Below are 26904 nucleotides of genomic sequence, written 5' to 3'. Positions count from 1 at the left end.
TTGATCTGTCGTTTTGCCTGCCCCCTGTTCTAGTAATAAACTTGTGTTACTTCGACACTGTATGCTTCTGGGTCTTCTCCTAAAATGTGATATACTGCTTACAGGGTAAAGGCGTCAGCAGGCTTCAGTTTGGCTGGCGCCTAGCTGAACTCGGCTAGCCGAACTGAACAAAAAAATCGTCAACAGTACTGTTGGTCCATTTTGAGATGCCGTAACCAGTATACACCTCCTCAAAATAGTCAGATTGGTTCTAAGATACTGTAACTCAAGAAATCTGTCATTAATTTTGACATTTTTTCAGAGGACATCTTAGTCATGCAATTGTCCATCTAAAGATGTTTGGTGCAGTATTTCTCAATGAAAACTCTTGCATGAAAATGAGTCATCTCTCATTGAATGACAACAAAGACTTTATTGAAAAATCCCTACTGTTGACCAATCATGGACGAAGGGGCGTAGACTTCGGCTCAAAACTTCTGCTTGCATCCAGAAAAATGTTGTGCCTGAACAGCCTAAAAAACCTTCACCAATGTCCAAAACAAACAACGTCACAAAATGTCATCATAATATAAGCACAAACTCTTCCGAACTGTTTTGGCTGGGAAGCATGCGGACGCCTTAAGAAAACCAAGTAATTTTATAGTTTGGGTGAACTACCCTTTAAAAGTGAAATCTCTGTATCAGAGTCTCCATACAGACAATGTTAGTGAGTTTGTGTGTCCTCTTAAACAGTGACAGTAATGTTATTGTGTTGGCATCCATCAACCAGTGATATCTGTGTTTCAGTGATATACATGTGTATAGCTTGTTCTTGGTCACAGCCTCCTGCTCTCCAGCTGGAAGTCTGCTTTTTGTTTCTGTTTCTCCATCATTGTCTCCAGCTCTGTAGATTTGCGGACATCCTAATAGAAATGGAGAGAGAGACCGAGAAAGAAAGGAAGAAATACAGTCTGTTAAGGCGCTAGTAGTTACTTTGCTAACATTAGGGAGCTAGTAGAGTTACTTTGCTAACATTAGGAGCTAGTAGTTACTTTGCTAACATTAAGGAGCTAGTAGTTACTTTTGCTAACATTAGGGAGCTAGTAGAGTTACTTTGCTAACGTTAAGAAGCTAGTAGAGTTACTTTGCTAACGTTAAGAAGCTAGTAGAGTTACTTTGCTGACATTAAGGAGCTAGTAGAGTTACTTTGCTAACGTTAAGAAGCTAGTAGAGTTACTTTGCTAACGTTAAGAAGCTAGTAGAGTTACTTTGCTGACGTTAAGAAGCTAGTAGAGTTACTTTGCTGACGTTAAGAAGCTAGTAGAGTTACTTTGCTAATGTTAAGAAGCTAGTAGAGTTACTTTGCTGACGTTAAGAAGCTAGTAGAGTTACTTTGCTGACGTTAAGAAGCTAGTAGAGTTACTTTGCTAACGTTAAGAAGCTAGTAGAGTTACTTTGCTGACGTTAAGAAGCTAGTAGAGTTACTTTGCTAACGTTAAGAAGCTAGTAGAGTTACTTTGCTAACGTTAAGAAGCTAGTAGAGTTACTTTGCTAACGTTAAGAAGCTAGTAGAGTTACTTTGCTAACGTTAAGAAGCTAGTAGAGTTACTTTGCTGACGTTAAGAAGCTAGTAGAGTTACTTTGCTAACGTTAAGAAGCTAGTAGAGTTACTTTGCTAACATTAAGGAGCTAGTAGAGTTACTTTGCTGACGTTAAGGAGCTAGTAGTTACTTTGCTAATGTTAAGAAGCTAGTAGAGTTACTTTGCTAATGTTAAGAAGCTAGTCTGTAGCAAAGCACAGTAATGAAAGGTCAAGTCACTACTGGTTGGTCAGATTATAAAATGTGAGTGACCTACTCTCACTTCCAGTGAGACAGTATGTGCTGTGATATTGTAGTGAACTCAGGGGGAAGCCCAGACTGGGACTCCAACCCAAGTCCAGCCAACATCTAGCAACCTCGTCAAGAGGTTCAGACCTCTTGGCGTAACGGTCATTACCCCCTTCCTTCTGGAGAGTGTATCCCCACGCTTTACCAAGTCCCTCATGTGTACACACCTCTCCGATGGAGGTGCTTTCCTTGAGTCATCCCCCTTCTGACATGTAGTCCTGGCTACAGTGTAGCAAATTCAGGGGTAGCCCAAACCGGGACTCTAACCCTGGTCCAGTGACTGTCAAGTTAACACCCTAACCATTACACCAAGAGGTCTGAACCTCTTGAGGAAGTCTCTTGGTGTTGGATTAAGGTTCTACAATATATTGGTTAGATTCCAAAATGGAAAATATAAAGTATAGTCCGTTTAACATAACTTGACATTTTAAACAACCTTGTCCATCCAACAATATATTGTATGAGATTCATGTGTTACACATCTAACACCAGTCCGTCATTAGAAGTATTAATTCATCTACACCCAGAAACTCCCAGAGACTCCCAGTCACACTGAATAGGAAAGAGGAGAGAGAAGGAGGGAGGGAAGAGGAGAGAGATGAAGAGGAGAGAGGGGAGAAGGAGGGAGGGAAGAGGAGAGAGAGGAGGAGGGAGGGAAGAGGAGAGAGATGAAGAGGAGAGAGGGGAGAAGGAGGGAGAGAAGAGGAGTGAGAGGAGAAGGAGGGAGGGAAGAGGAGAGAGGGGAGAAGGAGGGAGGGAAGAGGGGTGAGAGGAAAAGGAGAGAGGAGTGAGGGAAGAGGGGTGAGAGGAGAAGGAGGGAGGGAAGAGGAGAGAGAGAGGAGAAGGAGGGAGGGAAGAAGAGAGAGAGGAAAAGGAGAGAGGAGTGAGGGAAGAGGGGTGAGAGGAGAAGGAGGGAGGGAAGAGGGAGAGAGAGGAGAAGGAGGGAGGGAAGAAGAGAGAGGAAAAGGAAAGAGGAGAGGAGGAGGGAAGAGGAGAGAGGAGAAGGAGGGAGGGAAGAGGAGAGAGAGGAGAAGGAGGGAGGGAAGAAGAGAGAGAGGAAAAGGAGAGAGGAGTGAGGGAAGAGGAGAGAGGAGAAGGAGGGAGGGAAGAGGAGAGAGAGGAGAAGGAGGGAGGGAAGAGGAGAGAGGAGAAGGAGGGAGGGAAGAGGAGAGAGAGGAGAAGGAGGGAGGGAAGAGGAGAAGGAGGGAGGGAAGAAGAGAGAGAGGAGAAGGAGAGAGGAGTGAGGGAAGAGGAGAGAGGAGAAGGAGGGAGGGAAGAGGAGAGAGAGGAGAAGGAGTGAGGGAAGAGGAGAGAGGAGAAGGAGGGAGGGAAGAGGGAGAGAGGAGAAGGAGGGAGGGAAGAGGAGAGAGAGGAGAAGAAGGGAGGGAAGAGGAGAGAGAGGAGAGAAGGATGGAGAGAAGAGGGAGAGAGAGCGGGAGAGAAGGAGGGAGAGAAAAAGCATGGGAACCAAGGATCTATCTATAATGTGAGAGTTGTGTCAACCAGAAGAGAAGGAAACAGAGGGAAATTAGAAATAAGAGGATTACTGAGGAAGTGATGTGTTTTGATACAACACTATAAGAGTTGTGATGAGAATGGGGTTGCCAGTGTATGAGGCTGCCAGTGTATGAGGCTGCCAGTCAATAGTGTTGCCAGTCAATGGGGTTGCCAGTCAATGGGGTTGCGAGTTAATAGGGTTGTTTGTACCTCCAGTAAAGCCTTCTGCACCATCATCTGGCTGTACACTCTGGCACCCTCCTCTGGTGAAAACATACGCAGGTCCTCTTTACTCAGGGCGAAGAGCTCAGCACCAGTGAGTCTCCCCAGCAGTGTTACTGTCCTGAATGGAGAGAGAGATAAGAAACAGTAAGGTGGTCAGAAGTGTTACTGTCCTGAATGGAGAGAGAGATAAGGGACAGTAAGGGGGTCAGAAGTGTTACTTTCCTGAATGGAAAGAGAGATAAGGGACAGTAAGGTGGTCAGAAGTGTTACTGTCCTGAATGGAGAGAGAGATATGGGACAATAAGGTGGTCAGACATGTTACTGTCCTGAATGGAGAGAGAGATATGGGACAGTAAGGGGGTCAGAAGTGTTACTGTCCTGAATGGAAAGAGAGATAAGGGACAGTAAGGTGGTCAGAAGTGTTACTGTCCTGAATGGAGAGAGAGATATGGGACAGTAAGGGGGTCAGAAGTGTTACTGTCCTGAATGGAAAGAGAGATAAGGAACAGTAAGGTGGTCAGAAGTGTTACTGTCCTGAATGGAGAGAGACAATGAACAGTAAGGTGGTCAGAAGTGTTACTGTCCTGAATGGAGAGAGACAATGAACAGTAAGGTGGTCAGAAGTGTTATACTGTCCTGAATGGAGAGAGACAAGGAACAGTAAGGTGGTCAGAAGTGTTACTGTCCTGAATGGAGAGAGAGATATGGGACAGTAAGGGGGAAAGCCTTCCCAGAAGAGTGGAGGTTGTTATAGCAGTAATGTTCTAACACAGTGGAAAGCCTTCCCAGAAGAGTGGAGGTTGTTATAGCAGTAATGTTCTAACACAGTGGAAAGCCTTCCCAGAAGAGTGGAGGTTGTTATAGCAGTAATGTTCTAACACAGTGGAAAGCCTTCCCAGAAGAGTGGAGGTTGTTATAGCAGTAATGTTCTAACACAGTGGAAAGCCTTCCCAGAAGAGTGGAGGTTGTTATAGCAGTAATGTTCTAACACAGTGGAAAGCCTTCCCAGAAGAGTGGAGGCTGTTATAGCAGTAATGTTCTAACACAGTGGAAAGCCTTCCCAGAAGAGTGGAGGTTATTATAGCAGTAATGTTCTAACACAGTGGAAAGCCTTCCCAGAAGAGTGGAGGTTGTTATAGCAGTAATGTTCTAACACAGTGGAAAGCCTTCCCAGAAGAGTGGAGGTTGTTATAGCAGTAATGTTCTAACACAGTGGAAAGCCTTCCCAGAAGAGTGGAGGTTGTTATAGCAGTAATGTTCTAACACAGTGGAAAGCCTTCCCAGAAGAGTGGAGGTTGTTATAGCAGTAATGGTCTAACACAGTGGAAAGCCTTCCCAGAAGAGTGGAGGTTGTTATAGCAGTAATGTTCTAACACAGTGGAAAGCCTTCCCAGAAGAGTGGAGGTTGTTATAGCAGTAATGTTCTAACACAGTGGAAAGCCTTCCCAGAAGAGTGGAGGCTGTTAAAGCAGCAAAGTGGAACCAACTCCCTATTAATGCTCATGATTTTGGAATTAGATGTTAAAACAAGCATTATTTTGGTCATGTAGTGTATATAGCCTAATCTATAGCCTAGGCCAGACATTTTTCACAATATGTCCAATGCAGACCATCAGGTCGGTCGGCATGATAAGTGATCATAATGTAGCTCAAACCTACTTTGACTATTGAATGTCTGACGACGACCTAAATTTATAATAGTTAGTAGTCTACACACCACAATCAGCCCTTCAAATCAACAAATATATCCCTCTTCTAATGGTGCCAAGACATATGCGCCACAGTTTCAGACATTTTGTAACTGCGTAGGTAATATTTCTGATTGTCACTGGGCAAGTTCGTTTTCCATGGCCCGGTTACCCAGATGAGCAGAGTTTGCACATTGTAGACTATTATTGGTCCTGAAGTGAAATGTCCACTCACTCAAAGCACCGGGTCATGCCAAACGAACTGTCCCACTGGTGCAGGGCACAGAGTTCTAAACCCAGAGGCGCAACATCACAAGACTTCAGGGAATGTTTCATGGCACAACACCTTTATATAACAACAGTAACCAGAGGTTGGCGCTAACAGTCAGTTGCATGCCACAGCAGTAACTCATGACATTGTACCGAATCTTGTTTTGTTTCAGGTTTGTAGTCCTCCTTCAAGACTTCTCTCTTACATTAATTTAGCTAAACATATACTTTACTGGAAACCAGGTTTAGTTGTATTTTTTTTTCCTCGAATGTGAATTACTGTAGTCCTTTAAAAATTGTAAACGGGCCTGCCCTACAAACCCAAAAGGTTTTAATTTGAGAATGTTCATTTGTATGCCTCAAATATTAAACTGTCTTAAAACATTTGATGATTAGTTGACTCAGGTGTGTAAGTGCTGGGCAAGAACAAAAGGACTGAGAAACCCTGAGATAAACATAAAGCCCTATAATGTAAATGCTCCTCCACCATCTTTACCAGACGTTTGACTGATAACATGTAGGTCTACTGACTAGTTTCCACTTAGAAAACTGCTGTCTGTCAGCTTCTCAGCTCAAGTAGCAGTTCTACTAACTAGTAATATCTCATTCCAAGTATTCATTCTCTTACTCTGTCCATTAGAATAGATTATTGTTCAGAAATACTTACTTTATTATTACTTCTCTCCAGATAGTGTTTTCTGCTCTGTCATCTCAAAATGGATTCTGTACAAAGGAACAAATGTACTTTCTGTTTCAGCTCGGTGGACTCCCACCCTGATAATAAAGTATTTCATTAGTATCTTCCACTAGATGGCAGTAAACACCTGCAGTATCTAGACTTTACAACAGTATGTGTTCCGTGTCTTGGTCATGGTGAATCCACTTCTCCATAAAGGCAGTGTACTAGAAATGGACTACAGTACGACATCGGAGGAACCGATGAAACAGACAGTATTCTGCCTTTTATGTATGAAAGGTTTTTCCAGCACACCGCAAACAGAGGATTTAAACGTCCCGACAACTCCCCCGGGATCCTCAACCCACTCGCTACACATTCCACCCATGCCACACCCTGGCCTGACCAAATAAATGAAGATAAACACAAAATACTTCGACCAGGGCGTGACAGAACCCCCCCCAAGGTGCAGACTCGCGGACGCACACCAAAAACCATAGGGGAGGGTCCGGGTGGGCGCCTGTCCATGGTGGCGGCTCCGGCGCGGGACGTGGACCCCACTCTAACAAAGTCTTAGTCCCTCCTCCTCGCATCCTTGGATAGTCCACCCTCGCCACTGACCATGGCCTAGTAGTCCTCACCCAGAACCCCACTGGACTGAGGGGCAGCTCGGGACTGAGGGGCAGCTCGGGACTGAGGCAGCTCGGGACTGAGGGGTAGCTCGGGACTGAGGGGTAGCTCGGGACTGAGGGGTAGCTCGGGACTGAGGGGTAGCTCAGCACTGAGAGGAAGCTCAGCACTGAGAGGAAGCTCAGGCAGGTAGTAGGCTCTGGCAGATCCTGGCTGGCTGGTGGTTCTGGCAGATCCTGGCTGACTGGCGGTTCCGGCAGATCCTGGCTGACTGGCGGATCCTGGCTGACTGGCGGATCCTGGCTGACTGGTGGATCCTGGCTGAATAGCGGATCCTGGCTGAATGGCGGATTTGGAAGATCCTGGCTGACTAGCAGCTGTGGCTGCTCCATGCTGACTGGCAGCTCTGGCTGCTCCATGCTGACTGGCTGCTCTGGCTGCCCCATGCTGACTGGCTGCTCTGGCTGCTCTATGCTGACTGGCTGCTCCATGCTGACTGGCGACTCTGGCTGCTCCATGCTGACTGGCGGCTCTGGCTGCTCCTTGCTGACTGGCGGCTCTGGCTGCTCCTTGCTGACTGGCGGCTCTGGCTGCTCCATACAGACTGGCAGCTCTGGCGGCTCCTTGCAGACTGGCAGCTCTGGCAGCTCCTTGCAGACTGGCAGCTCTGGCGGCATCCTGCAGACTGGCAGCTCTGGCAGCTCCTTGCAGACTGGCAGCTCCTTGTAGACTGGCAGCTCCTTGCAGACTGGCAGCTCCTTGCAGACTGTCAGCTCCTTGCAGACTGGCAGCTCTGAACAGGCGGGAGACTCCGGCAGCGCTGTAGAGGCGGAAGGCTCTGGCAGCGCTAAATAGGCGGGAGACTCTGACAGCGCTGGAGAGGAGGAAGGCTCTGACTGCGCTGAACAGGCAGGAGACTCCGGCAGCGCTGTAGAGGAGGAAGGCTCTGGCAGCACTAGATAGGCGGGAGACTCTGGCAGCGCTGGAGAGGAGGAAGGCTCTGGCAGCGCTGGACAGGAGAGGCGCACTGTAGGCCTGATGCGTGGTGCTGGCACTGGTGGTACTGGGCCGAGGACACGCACAGGAAGCCTGGTGCGGGGAGCTGCTACCGGAGGGCTGGGGTGTGGAGGTGGTACTAGATAGACCGGACCGTGCAGGCGCACTGGAGCTCTTGAGCACCGAGCCTGCCCAACCTTACCCGGTTGAATGGTCCCGGTCGCCCTGCCAGTGCGGCGAGGTGGAATAGCCCGCACTGGGCTATGCAGGCGAACCGGAGACACCGTGCACAAGGCTGGTGCCATGTAAGCCGGCCCAAGGAGACGCACTGGGGACCAGATGCGTAGAGCCGGCTTCATGGCACTTGGCTCGACGCTTACTCTAGCCCGGCCGATACGCACTGGGGACACCGTCTCACTAGCCCCCCGTAAGCACAGGGAGTTTGCGCAGGTCTCCTACCTGGCGTGGCCATACTCCCTGTGAGCATCCCCCCAAGACATTTTTGGGGCTGACTCTCGGGCTTCCGTCCGCGCCGCCGTGCTTGCTTCGCCAACTCCATTCTCCGATAACCTTCCGCGCACTGCTCCATCGAATCCCAGGCGGGCTCCGGCACTCTCCCTGGGTCGACCGCCCACCTGTCTATCTCCTCCCAAGAAGTATAGTCCATACTCTTGCAGTCCAAACCGTACTCCCATGTCCATTCCGCTTTGCGTTGCTGTTGCCCGTTACCACGCCGCTTGGTCCTGTTGTGGTGGGTGATTCTGTAAGGGTTTTCTTCTGGTGAAAGAGAGGTGGACCAAAATGCAGCGTGGTGGTTATTCATGTTTAATTTATAAAGACACTATACATGAACAGACTAAACAAAACAAGAAAAGTGAAAACCTAAACAGTCCTATCTGGTACAAACACAGAGACAGGAACAAGGACATCAGGACACTAAGGACAATCACCCACGAAACACTCAAAGAATATGGCTGCCTAAATATGGTTCCCAATCAGAGACAACGATAAACACCTGCCTCTGATTGAGAACCACTTCAGACAGCCATAGACTTAACTAGAACACCCCACTAAGCTACAATCCCAATACCAACACACCACATACAAAAACCCATGCCACACCCTGGCCTGACCAAATAAATGAAGATAAACACAAAATACTTCGACCAGGGCGTGACAATATTTTTATATTTAATAACCTATTTTGTATGTATTATTTTCTATCAGACTCCTCCCCGGCGAAAAACGGCACAGAAGGCCACATACATCTAGAGCTGGGGGATCCTATGTAACACCCTATGTTTCACAGAAACATGGCTCTCTCGGGATATACTGTCTTTGTCTACACAGCCAGCTGGGTTCTCAGACAGGAGTAAAGAACTCTCCGGGAAGAAGAAAGGTGGGGGTGTTTGTTTCATGATTAACTACTCATTGTGTGATTGTGATAACATACAGAAACTCAAGTCATTTTGTTCACCCGACCTAGAATACCTCATATGTTCCGGGTAGCCTCAAAGAATAACATTGGCAAATACACGGATACAGTGACTGAGTTTGTCAGGAAGTGTATAGGAGATGTTGTACCCACTGTGACTATTAAAACCTACCCAAACCAGAAACCGTGGATAGAGGGCAACATTCACACAAAACTGAAAGTGAAAACCATCGCATTTAACCATGGCAAGTTGACTAGGAATATGGCCGAATACAAAAACTGTAGTTATTCCCTCCGTAAGGCAATCAAACAGGCAAAACGACAGTATAGAAACAAAGTGGAGTCGCAATTCAATGGTTCAGACACAATACGTATGTGTCAGGATTATAAAGTAAAAACTAGCCAGAGACAACAATAAACACCTGCCTCTGATTGCTTCAAGGCACAGACGTTTTGCTTCCGTACAAGCTAAACACCTTCTTCGCCTGCTTTGAGGATAACACAGTGCTGTCGACACAGCCCGTTACCAAGGACTGTGAGCTCTCCTTCTCCGTGGCCAACATGAATAAGGTATTTAATATAATTGAACCATTATTTAACTAGGCAAGTCAGTTAAGAACAAATTCTTATTTAAAATGATGGCCTACACCAGCCAAACCCGGACGACGCTGGGCCAATTGTGCACCGCTCTATGGGACTCCCAATCATGGCCCCACTTGCTTCAAGATGTCCACCATTGTTATTGTACCCAAGAAAGCAAAGGTAACTTAACAAAATGACTCTCGCCCCATAGTACTCACTTCTGTCATCATGAAGTGCTTTTCCTCCTACTTGGAGGATTCCCAGATTTCCTACTTATTCCCTCCCCTAATTTGGGGAAATGTGTAACATTAACATATAACCGAGAAGTAATCCTGTCTAACCCTAACCAGGTCAGACAGCAGCAGGGGAAATGTGCAACATTAACAGAAAACCTAGAAGTGTCATACCCTGATCTGTTTCACCTGTCTTTGTGCTTGTCTCCACCTCTCTCCAGGTGTCGCCCATCTTCCCCATTATCCCCAGTGTATTTATACCTGTGTTCTCTGTTTGTCTGTTGCCAGCTCGCTTTGTTCATCAAACTTAAAGCGTTTCCCCCTTGCTCCTGTCTTGTTCTAGTTTCGGTTTTCTAGTTTTCCCGGTTTTTTTTACCTTTCTGCCTGCCCTGACAATGACCCTGCCATTCTGTACCTTGTCACACCACATTGGATTATTAACCTCTGCCTGCCCTGGCCCTGACCCTGTTCTGTACCTCGTCACACCACACTGGATTATTGACATCTGCCTGCCCTGACCCTGACCCTGTTCTGTACCTCGTCACACCACATTGGATTATTAACCTCTGCCTGCCCTGACCCTGACCCTGTTCTGTACCTTGTCACACCACACTGGATTATTAACCTCTGCCTGCCCTGGCCCTGACCCTGTTCTGTACCTCGTCACACCACATTGGATTATTAACCTCTGCCTGCCCTGACCCTGACCCTGTTCTGTACCTTGTCACACCACACTGGATTATTAACCTCTGCCTGCCCTGGCCCTGACCCTGTTCTGTACCTCGTCACACCACACTGGATTATTAACCTCTGCCTGCCCTGACCCTGACCCTGTTCTGTACCTTGTCACACCACATTGGATTATTAACCTCTGCCTGCCCTGGCCCTGACCCTGTTCTGTACCTTGTCACAGCACATTGGATTATTAACCTCTGCCTGCCCTGACCCTGACCCTGTTCTGTACCTTGTCACACCACATTGGATTATTAACCTCTGCCTGCCCTGGCCCTGACCCTGTTCTGTACCTTGTCACACCACATTGGATTATTAACCTCTGCCTTACCTGACCCCGAGACTGCCTGCTGTTCTGTACCTTAGGGACTCTGATCTGGATTACTGACCCCTGCCTGCCCTTGATCTGTCGTTTTGCCTGCCCCCTGTTCTAGTAATAAACTTGTGTTACTTCGACACTGTATGCTTCTGGGTCTTCTCCTAAAATGTGATATACTGCTTACAGGGTAAAGGCGTCAGCAGGCTTCAGTTTGGCTGGCGCCTAGCTGAACTCGGCTAGCCGAACTGAACAAAAAAATTGTCAACAGTACTGTTGGTCCATTTTGAGATGCCGTAACCAGTATACACCTCCTCAAAATAGTCAGATTGGTTCTAAGATACTGTAACTCAAGAAATCTGTCATTAATTTTGACATTTTTTCAGAGGAGATCTTAGTCATGCAATTGTCCATCTAAAGATGTTTGGTGCAGTATTTCTCAATGAAAACTCTTGCATGAAAATGAGTCATCTCTCATTGAATGACAACAAAGACTTTATTGAAAAATCCCTACTGTTGACCAATCATGGACGAAGGGGCGTAGACTTCGGCTCAAAACTTCTGCTTGCATCCAGAAAAATGTTGTGCCTGAACAGCCTAAAAAACCTTCACCAATGTCCAAAACAAACAACGTCACAAAATGTCATCATAATATAAGCACAAACTCTTCCGAACTGTTTTGGCTGGGAAGCATGCGGACGCCTTAAGAAAACCAAGTAATTTTATAGTTTGGGTGAACTACCCTTTAAAAGTGAAATCTCTGTATCAGAGTCTCCATACAGACAATGTTAGTGAGTTTGTGTGTCCTCTTAAACAGTGACAGTAATGTTATTGTGTTGGCATCCATCAACCAGTGATATCTGTGTTTCAGTGATATACATGTGTATAGCTTGTTCTTGGTCACAGCCTCCTGCTCTCCAGCTGGAAGTCTGCTTTTTGTTTCTGTTTCTCCATCATTGTCTCCAGCTCTGTAGATTTGCGGACATCCTAATAGAAATGGAGAGAGAGACCGAGAAAGAAAGGAAGAAATACAGTCTGTTAAGGCGCTAGTAGTTACTTTGCTAACATTAGGGAGCTAGTAGAGTTACTTTGCTAACATTAGGGAGCTAGTAGTTACTTTGCTAACATTAAGGAGCTAGTAGTTACTTTGCTAACATTAGGGAGCTAGTAGAGTTACTTTGCTAACGTTAAGAAGCTAGTAGAGTTACTTTGCTAACGTTAAGAAGCTAGTAGAGTTACTTTGCTGACATTAAGGAGCTAGTAGAGTTACTTTGCTAACGTTAAGAAGCTAGTAGAGTTACTTTGCTAACGTTAAGAAGCTAGTAGAGTTACTTTGCTGACGTTAAGAAGCTAGTAGAGTTACTTTGCTGACGTTAAGAAGCTAGTAGAGTTACTTTGCTAATGTTAAGAAGCTAGTAGAGTTACTTTGCTGACGTTAAGAAGCTAGTAGAGTTACTTTGCTGACGTTAAGAAGCTAGTAGAGTTACTTTGCTAACGTTAAGAAGCTAGTAGAGTTACTTTGCTGACGTTAAGAAGCTAGTAGAGTTACTTTGCTAACGTTAAGAAGCTAGTAGAGTTACTTTGCTAACGTTAAGAAGCTAGTAGAGTTACTTTGCTAACGTTAAGAAGCTAGTAGAGTTACTTTGCTAACGTTAAGAAGCTAGTAGAGTTACTTTGCTGACGTTAAGAAGCTAGTAGAGTTACTTTGCTAACGTTAAGAAGCTAGTAGAGTTACTTTGCTAACATTAAGGAGCTAGTAGAGTTACTTTGCTGACGTTAAGGAGCTAGTAGTTACTTTGCTAATGTTAAGAAGCTAGTAGAGTTACTTTGCTAATGTTAAGAAGCTAGTCTGTAGCAAAGCACAGTAATGAAAGGTCAAGTCACTACTGGTTGGTCAGATTATAAAATGTGAGTGACCTACTCTCACTTCCAGTGAGACAGTATGTGCTGTGATATTGTAGTGAACTCAGGGGGAAGCCCAGACTGGGACTCCAACCCAAGTCCAGCCAACATCTAGCAACCTCGTCAAGAGGTTCAGACCTCTTGGCGTAACGGTCATTACCCCCTTCCTTCTGGAGAGTGTATCCCCACGCTTTACCAAGTCCCTCATGTGTACACACCTCTCCGATGGAGGTGCTTTCCTTGAGTCATCCCCCTTCTGACATGTAGTCCTGGCTACAGTGTAGCAAATTCAGGGGTAGCCCAAACCGGGACTCTAACCCTGGTCCAGTGACTGTCAAGTTAACACCCTAACCATTACACCAAGAGGTCTGAACCTCTTGAGGAAGTCTCTTGGTGTTGGATTAAGGTTCTACAATATATTGGTTAGATTCCAAAATGGAAAATATAAAGTATAGTCCGTTTAACATAACTTGACATTTTAAACAACCTTGTCCATCCAACAATATATTGTATGAGATTCATGTGTTACACATCTAACACCAGTCCGTCATTAGAAGTATTAATTCATCTACACCCAGAAACTCCCAGAGACTCCCAGTCACACTGAATAGGAAAGAGGAGAGAGAAGGAGGGAGGGAAGAGGAGAGAGATGAAGAGGAGAGAGGGGGAGAAGGAGGGAGGGAAGAGGAGAGAGAGGAGGAGGGAGGGAAGAGGAGAGAGATGAAGAGGAGAGAGGGGAGAAGGAGGGAGAGAAGAGGAGTGAGAGGAGAAGGAGGGAGGGAAGAGGAGAGAGGGGAGAAGGAGGGAGGGAAGAGGGGTGAGAGGAAAAGGAGAGAGGAGTGAGGGAAGAGGGGTGAGAGGAGAAGGAGGGAGGGAAGAGGAGAGAGAGGAGAAGGAGGGAGGGAAGAAGAGAGAGAGGAAAAGGAGAGAGGAGTGAGGGAAGAGGAGAGAGGAGAAGGAGGGAGGGAAGAAGAGAGAGAGGAAAAGGAGAGAGGAGTGAGGGAAGAGGGGTGAGAGGAGAAGGAGGGAGGGAAGAGGAGAGAGAGGAGAAGGAGGGAGGGAAGAAGAGAGAGAGGAAAAGGAGAGAGGAGTGAGGGAAGAGGAGAGAGGAGAAGGAGGGAGGGAAGAGGAGAGAGAGAGGAGAAGGAGGGAGGGAAGAAGAGAGAGAGGAAAAGGAGAGAGGAGTGAGGGAAGAGGAGAGAGGAGAAGGAGGGAGGGAAGAGGAGAGAGAGGAGAAGGAGGGAGGGAAGAGGAGAGAGGAGAAGGAGGGAGGGAAGAGGAGAGAGAGGAGAAGGAGGGAGGGAAGAGGAGAGAGGAGAAGGAGGGAGGGAAGAGGAGAAGGAGGGAGGGAAGAAGAGAGAGAGGAGAAGGAGAGAGGAGTGAGGGAAGAGGAGAGAGGAGAAGGAGGGAGGGAAGAGGAGAGAGAGGAGAAGGAGTGAGGGAAGAGGAGAGAGGAGAAGGAGGGAGGGAAGAGGAGAGAGGAGAAGGAGGGAGGGAAGAGGAGAGAGAGGAGAAGAAGGGAGGGAAGAGGAGAGAGAGGAGAGAAGGATGGAGAGAAGAGGAGAGAGAGCGGGAGAGAAGGAGGGAGAGAAAAAAGCATGGGAACCAAGGATCTATCTATAATGTGAGAGTTGTGTCAACCAGAAGAGAAGGAAACAGAGGGAAATTAGAAATAAGAGGATTACTGAGGAAGTGATGTGTTTTGATACAACACTATAAGAGTTGTGATGAGAATGGGGTTGCCAGTGTATGAGGCTGCCAGTGTATGAGGCTGCCAGTCAATAGTGTTGCCAGTCAATGGGGTTGCCAGTCAATGGGGTTGCGAGTTAATAGGGTTGTTTGTACCTCCAGTAAAGCCTTCTGCACCATCATCTGGCTGTACACTCTGGCACCCTCCTCTGGTGAAAACATACGCAGGTCCTCTTTACTCAGGGCGAAGAGCTCAGCACCAGTGAGTCTCCCCAGCAGTGTTACTGTCCTGAATGGAGAGAGAGATAAGAAACAGTAAGGTGGTCAGAAGTGTTACTGTCCTGAATGGAGAGAGAGATAAGGGACAGTAAGGGGGTCAGAAGTGTTACTTTCCTGAATGGAAAGAGAGATAAGGGACAGTAAGGTGGTCAGAAGTGTTACTGTCCTGAATGGAGAGAGAGATATGGGACAATAAGGTGGTCAGACATGTTACTGTCCTGAATGGAGAGAGAGATATGGGACAGTAAGGGGGTCAGAAGTGTTACTGTCCTGAATGGAAAGAGAGATAAGGGACAGTAAGGTGGTCAGAAGTGTTACTGTCCTGAATGGAGAGAGAGATATGGGACAGTAAGGGGGTCAGAAGTGTTACTGTCCTGAATGGAAAGAGAGATAAGGAACAGTAAGGTGGTCAGAAGTGTTACTGTCCTGAATGGAGAGAGACAATGAACAGTAAGGTGGTCAGAAGTGTTACTGTCCTGAATGGAGAGAGACAATGAACAGTAAGGTGGTCAGAAGTGTTATACTGTCCTGAATGGAGAGAGACAAGGAACAGTAAGGTGGTCAGAAGTGTTACTGTCCTGAATGGAGAGAGAGATAAGGGACAGTAAGGTGGTCAGAAGTGTTACTGTCCTGAATGGAGAGAGACAATGAACAGTAAGGAGGTCAGAAGTGTTACTGTCCTGAATGGAGAGAGACAAGGAACAGTAAGGTGGTCAGAAGTGTTACTGTCCTGAATGGAGAGAGAGATATGGGACAGTAAGGTGGTCAGAAGTGTTACTGTCCTGAATGGAGAGAGACAAGGAACAGTAAGGTGGTCAGAAGTGTTACTGCCCTGAATGGAGAGAGATAAGGAACAGTAAGGTGGTCAGAAGTGTTACTGTCCTGAATGGAGAGCGATAAGGGACAGTACGGTGGTCAGAAGTGTTACTGTCCTGAATAGAGAGAGAGATATGGGACAGTAAGGGGGTCAGAAGTGTTTACTGTCCTGAATGGAGAGAGCGATGGGACAGTAAGGTAAGGTGGTCTTTATTATGGCCATGCTAGAAAGGATAGACGTGTGACAGAAGTATAGTGTATATCAAGTATACTGTAATAGACTGAACTAGCTCTACTACACCCACTCACGGCTCAGTGAAGCCCTTCCCTCTCAGCCAGCCCTCTACCTCCGCAGGAGGGGAGTGGTAGTCCAGGGGGGCCGAGGTGTCTGTGGTGCGGGGTATCACTAGGGGACGGATGGAGCCCGCCCTGCCGTTGGCCAGCCGCTGGAGGAGCTCATCGTTCACCATAAAGCCTGTGTACAGGGGTCACACACACATTTAATGTCAGTTAAGAATGTGCACATACTGTGTACACACACTGTTACAAGCAGTTCTATGCACACAACTACACACGCACACGCACATGCACACACACACACACACATTGACTACACATTGACTACACAGCTTTAGGGTTAGACATTACATTGACTACATAGACTTGGACTACACAGCTTTAGGGCTAGACATTACATTGACTACATAGACTTGGACTATACAGCTTTAGGGCTAGACATTACATTGACTACATAGACTTGGACGACACAGCTTTAGGGCTAGACATTACATTGACTACATAGACTTGGACTACACAGCTTTAGGGTTAGACATTACATTGACTACATAGACTTGGACTACACAGCTTTAGGGTTAGACATTACATTGACTACATAGACTTGGACTACACAGCTTTAGGGCTAGACATTACATTGACTACATATACTTGGACTATACAGCTTTAGGGCTAGACATTACATTGACTACATAGACTTGGACTACACAGCTTTAGGGCTAGACATTACATTGACTACATAGACTTGGACTATACAGCTTTAGGGCTAGACATTACATTGACTACATAGACTTGGACTACACAGCTTTAGGGTTAGACATTACATTGACTACATAGACTTGGACTACACAGCTTTAGGGCTAGACATTACATTGACTACATAGACTTGGACTACACAGCTTTAGGGTTAGACATTACATTGACTACATTGTAGTCATTTAACCCATTTTATCCAGAGGGATCTAGAATGGGTGGATATTATCAGGAGGCTTAGCAACATGATACAGAACATGCAGGTATAACACAACCACTAAACCTTTAGAAGTAGCCAGCCGGTCTGCAGTGCTATGAACAGAAAACACAGTGTCTGATAAGAGTAGTGCTAAACTGAATCCCAAATGGCACCCTATTCCCTATATAGTGTACTATTTCTGGTATTGAATTGTAAAAAAAAAAAAGAGTAGTGCACTACATAGGGAATAGGATTGTTAAAACAGCCACCCATTCAGATTGAGTATTTCTCTATACACCCCTAGTTTGTCCCTTTATTTAGAATGCCTGACAGCTCATCAGTCAATCACCCCTAACTTTCTACCCAATCAGAGGCCTTCTCTTCCACCTGTTAGTTGTAAGTCCCGCCTCCAGCCAGTGAGTTGCAGGGATGGAAAGTTTGGCTCTTTTTACTGACTCGGATCTTTCAGACTCGTTCAGTCAAAAGAACAAATGTTTCGACTCATTAGGTTCATTTGAGTCAGTAATGCCCAGAGCGTGCAGGACCCCCTACCGGCGAACAATGAACTGAAAACTCAAAAAAAGTAATGATTCTATAAGCCTCTCATTCACATGTTGTTCACCATAAGGGGCTTATTGGAGCTGTGTGACTGAGACATGTCAAAGGTTTAAAACATCTATGTTTATTGATTGCTAAACATACAAATAAAAACATTCTTGATATATTTGAAACGAGGTCTACTTGTGGCCGCAACCGGACTAGATTGTGAACGACTCTTGGACTAGATTGTGAACGACTCTTGGACTAGATTGTGAATGACTCTTGGACTAGATTGTGAACGACTCTTGGACTAGATTGTGAACGACTCTTGGACTAGATTGTGAACGACTCTTGGACTAGATTGTGAATGACTCTTGGACTAGATTGTGAACGACTCTTGGACTAGATTGTGAATGACTCTTGGACTAGATTGTGAACGACTCTTGGACTAGATTGAGAACGACTCTTGGACTAGATTGTGAATGACTCTTGGACTAGATTGTGAACGACTCTTGGACTAGATTGTGAACGACTCTTGGACTAGATTGTGAACGACTCTTGGACTAGATTGTGAATGACTCTTGGACTAGATTGTGAACGACTCTTGGACTAGATTGTGAACGACTCTTGGACTAGATTGTGAATGACTCTTGGACTAGTTTGTGAACGACTCTTGGACTAGATTGTGAACGACTCTTGGACTAGATTGAGAACGACTCTTGGACTAGATTGAGAACGACTTGACTGCCATGAGGGTGATCAGCACAATGTGGTTCGTGAAATGCAGCCCCTAAACGATTCATTCTCCAGTTCGGGTTTGTTGAGCAGAGGCTGTGTATGTTTTGGTTTTACTAAGGTAGGTCCATCATACCATTCAATAATCATTGAGTTGGCTTCATTTTTGCACCATGTGATCAATGATCAGTTCTAAACATGTCTTTTTCTTCTCTATGCTCATGATTTATTTCCCCGAGGACATGATGACAGACAGTTGGTGGTCGGAATACATCTCTGGAGCCGCTGAGCCAGAGGGACGTGTATTAATCCTGCTGTAGGACTCATTGAGGCCAGTACTAGCAGGTCAAACAGACGACTAAAATAAAAGAGTCACAAAAAAGAAAAATCGTTACTCTCGAGTCAGTAAAAGTGGTCGTTGAAAAAGAACTAATCGTTATTCAACCTGCACATAAATAGTGAGGTGAAGACAGAGAACAGAGAGTTTGTGAGTTCTCCTCAGAAGTATCAAGACGAGTTCCAAGTTATTCAACCTGCACATAAATAGTGAGGTGAAGACAGAGAACAGATAGTTTGTGAGTTCTCCTCAGAAGTATCAAGACAAGTTCCAAGTTGCACCATGTTTAGCTGTATTTGTGCTGCAGAAAACAAGTGAGGATTACCAGTACATGGTGTCTATGACATGCTGTCTGTCAGGGGACAAAGTCATGTGGTACCTTTGTAGTGTGTATGAGATAATCATCATTGCTAGCTAAGTAGCCAGTTAGTATAGACTACAGCTAGCCAGGCTAACTAGATACCTTTTTATGTGTCATGAGTATTTCAGTTACTTTATTTCTATAAGACAGTCATATCTTTGTAACAGCAGTTACATTATGTCTATAAGACAGACATATATCAGTTATAGTGTTTACATTATGTCTATAAGACAGTCATATCTTAGTTATAGTGTTTACATTATGTCTATAAGACAGACATATATCAGTTATAGTGTTTACATTATGTCTATAAGACAGTCATATCTTAGTTATAGTGTTTACATTATGTCTATAAGACAGACATATATCAGTTATAGTGTTTACATTATGTCTATAAGACAGTCATATCTTAGTTATAGTGTTTACATTATGTCTATAAGACAGACATATATCAGTTATAGTCTTTACATTATGTCTATAAGACAGTCATATCTTAGTTATAGTGTTTACATTATGTCTATAAGACAGACATATATCAGTTATAGTGTTTACATTATGTCTATAAGACAGTCATATCTTAGTTATAGTGTTTACATTATGTCTATAAGACAGACATATATCAGTTATAGTCTTTACATTATGTCTATAAGACAGACATATATCAGTTATAGTGTTTACATTATGTCTATAAGACAGTCATATCTTTATTATAGTGGTTACTTTATGTCTATAAGACAGACATATCTTTATTATAGTGGTTACTTTATGTCTATAAGACAGTCATATCTTTATTATAGTGGTTACTTTATGTCTATAAGACAGACATATCTTTATTATAGTAGTTACTTTATGTCTATAAGACAGTCATATCTTTATTATAGTGGTTACTTTATGTCTATAAGACAGTCATATATTAGTTATAGTAGTTACTTTATGTCTATAAGACAGACATATCTTTATTATAGTGGTTACTTTATGTCTATAAGACAGTCATATCTTTATTATAGTGGTTACTTTATGTCTATAAGACAGACATATCTTTATTATAGTGGTTACTTTATGTCTATAAGACAGACATATCTTTATTATAGTGGTTACTTTATGTCTATAAGACAGACATATCTTTATTATAGTGGTTACTTTATGTCTATAAGACAGTCATATCTTTATTATAGTGGTTACTTTATGTCTATAAGACAGACATATCTTTATTATAGTGGTTACTTTATGTCTATAAGACAGACATCTTTATTATAGTAGTTACTTTATGTCTATAAGACAGTCATATATTAGTTATAGTAGTTACTTTATGTCTATAAGACAGACATATCTTTATTATAGTGGTTACTTTATGTCTATAAGACAGTCATATCTTTATTATAGTGGTTACTTTATGTCTATAAGACAGACATATCTTTATTATAGTGGTTACTTTATGTCTATAAGACAGACATATCTTTATTATAGTGGTTACTTTATGTCTATAAGACAGACATATCTTTATTATAGTGGTTACTTTATGTCTATAAGACAGACATCTTTATTATAGTAGTTACTTTATGTCTATAAGACAGTCATATATTAGTTATAGTAGTTACTTTATGTCTATAAGACAGACATATCTTTATTATAGTGGTTACTTTATGTCTATAAGACAGACATCTTTATTATAGTAGTTACTTTATGTCTATAAGACAGACATATCTTTATTATAGTGGTTACTTTATGTCTATAAGACAGACATATCTTTATTATAGTGGTTACTTTATGTCTATAAGACAGACATATCTTTATTATAGTAGTTACTTTATGTCTATAAGACAGACATCTTTATTATAGTAGTTACTTTATGTCTATAAGACAGACATATCTTTATTATAGTGGTTACATTATGTCTGTAAGACAGTCATATCTTTATTATAGTGGTTACTTTATGTCTATAAGACAGACATATCTTTATTATAGTAGTTACTTTATGTCTATAAGACAGTCATATCTTTATTATAGTAGTTACTTTATGTCTATAAGACAGACATATCTTTATTATAGTGGTTACATTATGTCTGTAAGACAGTCATGTCTTTGTTACAGCAGTTACATTCTATGCAGAGTTAGTGTTATACTGTACAGCCTCCTCACTACTGCAGCAGCTTATTAGTCATGTATAGCATGTTGAGTTGGGTTAGTGAGCTATGAAGAGCTAACATGGCTGTCATAGAATGTTGTAGTGTCATGTAAATGAAGAGCTAACATGGCTGTCATAGAATGTTCTAGTGTCATGTAAATGAAGAGTTAACATGGCTGTCATAGAATGTTGTAGTGTCATGTAAATGAAGAGTTAACATGGCTGTCATAGAATGTTCTAGTGTCATGTAAATGAAGAGTTAACATGGCTGTCATAGAATGTTGTAGTGTCATGTAAATGAAGAGTTAACATGGCTGTCATAGAATGTTCTAGTGTCATGTAAATGAAGAGTTAACATGGCTGTCATAGAATGTTGTAGTGTCATGTAAATGAAGAGTTAACATGGCTGTCATAGAATGTTGTAGTGTCATGTAAATGAAGAGTTAACATGGCTGTCATAGAATGTTGTAGTGTCATGTAAATGAAGAGTTAACATGGCTGTCATAGAATGTTCTAGTGTCATGTAAATGAAGAGTTAACATGGCTGTCATAGAATGTTGTAGTGTCATGTAAATGAAGGGCTAACATGGCTGTCATAGAATGTTGTAGTGTCATGTAAATGAAGAGTTAACATGGCTGTCATAGAATGTTGTAGTGTCATGTAGTGTCATGTAAATGAAGAGTTAACATGGCTGTCATGGAATGTTGTAGTGTCATGTAAATGAAGAGTTAACATGGCTGTCATAGAATGTTGTAGTGTCATGTAAATGAAGAGTTAACATGGCTGTCATAGAATGTTGTAGTGTCATGTAAATGAAGGGCTAACATGGCTGTCATAGAATGTTGTAGTGTCATGTAAATGAAGGGCTAACATGGCTGTCATAGAATGTTGTAGTCATGTAAATGAAGAGTTAACATGGCTGTCATAGAATGTTGTAGTGTCATGTAAATGAAGAGTTAACATGGCTGTCATAGAATGTTGTAGTCATGTAAATGAAGAGTTAACATGGCTGTCATAGAATGTTGTAGTGTCATGTAAATGAAGAGTTAACATGGCTGTCATAGAATGTTGTAGTGTCATGTAAATGAAGAGTTAACATGGCTGTCATAGAATGTTGTAGTGTCATGTAAATGAAGAGTTAACATGGCTGTCATAGAATGTTGTAGTGTCATGTAAATGAAGAGTTAACATGGCTGTCATAGAATGTTGTAGCGTCATGTAAATGCATCATAATGCAGAAACCTCATTGGCTAAACTATTTAAATACATGGAGGAAAGTGTGCCAACGGTCAGAGGGAGGAATGTGTACCTGGAGGGTGGTGGTGACACTGACCACTATAGACCACCAAACCACAGGCTTACCTTTGTCTCTGTCGCCCCCTGTTATGGTGGAGGGGGACATGCTGTGAGGACGCCGGGGCACGGCGGGGAGGTTGGCCCCTTCTCGGCTGGAGGGGGTGTAGGAGAAGTGCCTTGCAGGGGCGAAGGGCACCTTCTGTCAAACAGAGACACGAACACACAGGGTAACTCAGATGAGTCGGTGAGTATGTGTCTATTAAGCCCAGTTCAGATACAACAGCCGAGACGGTTTTATGCCATTTTAGAACGAAATTAGCTTGATCTGTTGTAGTTTTAGAACGTCTCATGTTGTCTGCTGTAGTTTCCAAGATTCAACACCTCAAATCTTAGCTAAAGATGAAACGGATCCGTTTAGCCAATCTGAAAACAGTGTGCTGACATTCTGTGTTTAGCCAAGCAGCTAGCTAGCTAACCAAGCAGACCACTAGCTAGCTAACCAAGCAGACCACTAGCTAGCTTGCTGATATTTATCTGACAAGTCACAAAGTGTGTAATTTGTATTTTTTTATTTTATTGAACCTTTATTTAACTAGGCAAGTCAGTTAACAAATTCTTATTTTCAATGACGGCCTAGGAACAGTGGGTTAACTGCCTGTTCAGGGGCAGAACGACAGATTTGTACCTTGTCAGCTCAGGGATTTGAACATGGTTGCTAGTCCAATACTCTAACCACTAGGCTACCCTACTTGTTTGCTACAACAAGTGGGGACTTTGTATCAAAGTTGTATCACATCATTGTAAAGAGGCACCGTGGAAACGGTGTCAACCGTGTGTGTGTGTGTGTGTGTGTGTGTGTGTGTGTGTGTGTGTGTCTGTGTCTCTGTGTGTGTGTGTGTGTGTGTGTGTGTGTGTGTGTGTGTGTGTGTGTGTGTGTGTGTGTGTGTGTGTGTGTGTGTGTGTGTGTGTGTGTGTGTGTGTGTGTGTGTGTCTCTGTGTGTGTGTGTGTGTGTGTGTGTGTGTGTGTGTGTGTGTGTGTGTGTGTGTGTGTGTGTGTGTGTGTGTGTGTGTGTGTGTGTGTGTGTGTGTGTGTGTGTGTGCGAGCGTCCATCCATTACCTTGGACTGTCTGAGTGCCACTGGGCTATCCCTATGGTTGTTGTTGAGGGCAGACAGAGGCTCCAGAATGTTGAAGGGAACAAACCCAATCTGGTCAAAGTTATTGCGGCACTTCCACCAACGATTTGACGACTCAATCACCTAAAAGAGAGAGGATTTGAATTAGGATTTTTATTTATAATATGGAATTGTGATTCACTTGTTGTTATAAATAATGTGTTCAATGGCCATGTCAGATATACTGAATCAAGACAATAAAGCTCACAGAATGGAATTAATTTGTGAGATCGTTTTAAGTAAGGAGGATAATTCAATACATGTGAACTTCTGTAAATTATAGTTGAGTGACACAAGTAGACCTTATAGGCTCTGGTCAAAGGAAGCGTACTATATAGGGAGTAGGGTCTTGTTTGAGACTCAGACAGTATTTAACATGCAGTTCACACATTATTATAGTGTTGTCATGTAGTACAAACATTCTAGAATAAAAACCTCCAGAGTTTCTCCCTGCAGCACGGAGAGTTCACTGCTGTTCCTGGCAACAAAGCCGTAGCTGCAGCTGAACATTCTCTCGCCCTCAGGTGGAAGTTCACTGCCATCTCTGGAGGAGAAACAGACAGTCATAGGGTCAATCTCAGTTGTCAGACAGTCCTAGGGTCAATCTCAGTTGTCAGACAGTCCTAGGGTCAATCTCAGTTGTATCAGACAGTCCTGGGGTCAATCTCAGTTGTATCAGACAGTCCTGGGGTCAATCTCAGTTGTCAGACAGTCAAAGGGTCAATCTCAGTTGTCAGACAGTCCTGGGTGTCAATCTCAGTTGTAACAGACAGTCCTAGGGTCAATCTCAGTTGTATCAGACAGTCCTAGGGTCAATCTCAGTTGTCAGACAGTCCTAGGGTCAATCTCAGTTGTATCAGACAGTCCTGCGGTCAATCTCAGTTGTAACAGACAGTCCTAGGGTCAATCTCAGTTGTAACAGACAGTCCTAGGGTCAATCTCAGTTGTATCAGACAGTCCTGGGGTCAATCTCAGTTGTATCAGACAGTCCTGGGGTCAATCTCAGTTGTCAGACAGTCAAAGGGTCAATCTCAGTTGTCAGACAGTCCTGGGTGTCAATCTCAGTTGTAACAGACAGTCCTAGGGTCAATCTCAGTTGTACAGACAGTCCTAGGGTCAATCTCAGTTGTCAGACAGTCCTAGGGTCAATCTCAGTTGTATCAGACAGTCCTGCGGTCAATCTCAGTTGTAACAGACAGTCCTAGGGTCAATCTCAGTTGTAACAGACAGTCCTAGGGTCAATATCAGTTGTATCAGACAGTCCTAGGGTCAATCTCAGTTGTATCAGACAGTCCTAGGGTCAATCTCAGTTGTATCAGACAGTCCTAGGGTCAATCTCAGTTGTATCAGACAGTCCTAGGGTCAATCTCAGTTGTAACAGACAGTCCTAGGGTCAATCTCAACTGTATTTCCTTGATTCCTCAAGTCCAATCTCCTCGCCAACTTCTCAGCCATATTGGATTAGAAGGTTGACAGTCCCTCCCCTCTAAACCTAATTGAGAATTAAGGAAATATGAATTTGCCACCCTTCTGCCAAAGCATGCACTTGCCCACTCCTTATCATGGATTTAAGCATTGGCTTGGTCGTCTAAGCATTGGCTTGGTCTAAGCATTGGCTTGGTCGTCTAAGCATTGGCTTGGTCTAAGCATTGGCTTGGTCTAAGCATTGGCTTGGTCTAAGCATTGGCTTGGTCTAAGCATTGCCTGGAGTGAGTTTCCAACGTTGGTAAATCCATAATGGGGAATGTGCACATGAAGAGACGGGTGTAGATTAATGAAACTCCCATTGAACTGTGTGATCAGTTTGTGTTACCTGTCATCTAACTGTGTGATCAGTTTGTGTTACCTGTCATCTAACTGTGTGATCAGTTTGTTGTTACCTGTCATCTAACTGTGTGATCAGTTTGTTGTTACCTGTCATCTAACTGTGTGATCAGTTTGTGTTACCTGTCATCTAACTGTGTGATCAGTTTGTGTTACCTGTCATCTAACTGTGTGATCAGTTTGTGTTACCTGTCATCTAACTGTGTGATCAGTTTGTGTTACCTGTCATCTAACTGTGTGATCAGTTTGTGTTACCTGTCATCTAACTGTGTGATCAGTTTGTGTTACCTGTCATCTAACTGTGTGATCTGTGTGATCAGTTTGTTGTTACCTGTCATCTAACTGTGTGATCAGTTGGTGTTACCTGTCATCTAACTGTGTGATCTGTGTGATCAGTTTGTTGTTACCTGTCATCTAACTGTGTGATCAGTTTGTGTTACCTGTCATCTAACTGTGTGATCAGTTTGTGTTACCTGTCATCTAACTGTGTGATCTGTGTGATCAGTTTGTTGTTACCTGTCATCTAACTGTGTGATCAGTTTGTGTTACCTGTCATCTAACTGTGTGATCAGTTTGTTGTTACCTGTCATCTAACTGTGTGATCAGTTTGTGTTACCTGTCATCTAACTGTGTGATCAGTTTGTGTTACCTGTCATCTAACTGTGTGATCAGTTTGTGTTACCTGTCATCTAACTGTGTGATCAGTTTGTGTTACCTGTCATCTAACTGTGTGATCAGTTTGTGTTACCTGTCATCTAACTGTGTGATCAGTTTGTGTTACCTGTCATCTAACTGTGTGATCAGTTTGTGTTACCTGTCATCTAACTGTGTGATCAGTTTGTGTTACCTGTCATCTAACTGTGTGATCAGTTTGTGTTACCTGTCATCTAACTGTGTGATCAGTTTGTGTTACCTGTCATCTCTCACACACAGATGTTGTTTCTTTGTAATATTGATGGTGTTTTGAAAAACAGTAGGACTGTTCATTACAGCAGGAAAAAAGAGTTAATAACATGGTTGTAATGGAAACTAGTTTTAATGACTTACTTTTTTACTATATTAATGATGTATTATTAATAATGTTATATATTATATATGAAATATATAAATAATAGAAAAGTAATAACTTTTAAAAAAAACACCCCTCTGTTTTATGGACACAGGAAGTTATTGGATGCAAGTACTCATCATAAAACTTAGTGAAAAGTGAAAGGTGCCATAATCAGTGGTGAAACTATGTTTCTCGTGAACTGTGTGAATCAGTAAACAAAAAGCATTACAGCAGTTATTGGGGAAGTCAGAAACGTACGATTCGTCAGTGTGCTGGACTGAGCTGGGTCCTTCTTCAGCCTGGTTAGGAGGGTCCTAAATTAGGGAAGGAATCAGAAGGAATGATTACATAATTACATCTAATCCATTACAATCTAAAT

At 43.5% G+C, this 26904-nt stretch overlaps 1 protein-coding gene and 1 long non-coding RNA gene across 2 annotated transcripts; both read right to left on the bottom strand.

Moving 5' to 3' along the window:
- Window positions 1-372: 372 nt before the first annotated feature.
- On the bottom strand, window positions 373-6292 carry LOC135564742 (uncharacterized). Its single transcript, XR_010461254.1, has 3 exons — window positions 6216-6292; window positions 3576-3708; window positions 373-902 (listed from the first exon to the last, which is right to left on the bottom strand). It is a non-coding gene; the product is annotated as an uncharacterized LOC135564742 (long non-coding RNA).
- Window positions 6293-11605: 5313 nt separating this feature from the next.
- On the bottom strand, window positions 11606-26835 carry LOC135564740 (epidermal growth factor receptor kinase substrate 8-like protein 1). The gene is made up of 7 exons (XM_065010730.1): window positions 26784-26835; window positions 24086-24194; window positions 23594-23734; window positions 22542-22674; window positions 16144-16309; window positions 14896-15028; window positions 11606-12135 (listed from the first exon to the last, which is right to left on the bottom strand). Exons 2-7 carry the CDS (start codon window positions 24158-24160, stop codon window positions 12049-12051), a joined length of 735 nt encoding a protein of 244 aa, XP_064866802.1. The 5' UTR covers window positions 24161-24194; window positions 26784-26835; the 3' UTR covers window positions 11606-12048.
- Between the last annotated feature and the right edge of the window lie 69 nt (window positions 26836-26904).

Source organism: Oncorhynchus nerka, linkage group LG26, assembly GCF_034236695.1.
Source record: "Oncorhynchus nerka isolate Pitt River linkage group LG26, Oner_Uvic_2.0, whole genome shotgun sequence".
Lineage (NCBI taxonomy): Eukaryota > Metazoa > Chordata > Actinopteri > Salmoniformes > Salmonidae > Oncorhynchus > Oncorhynchus nerka.
This window is presented reverse-complemented; position numbering and strand designations above follow the sequence as displayed.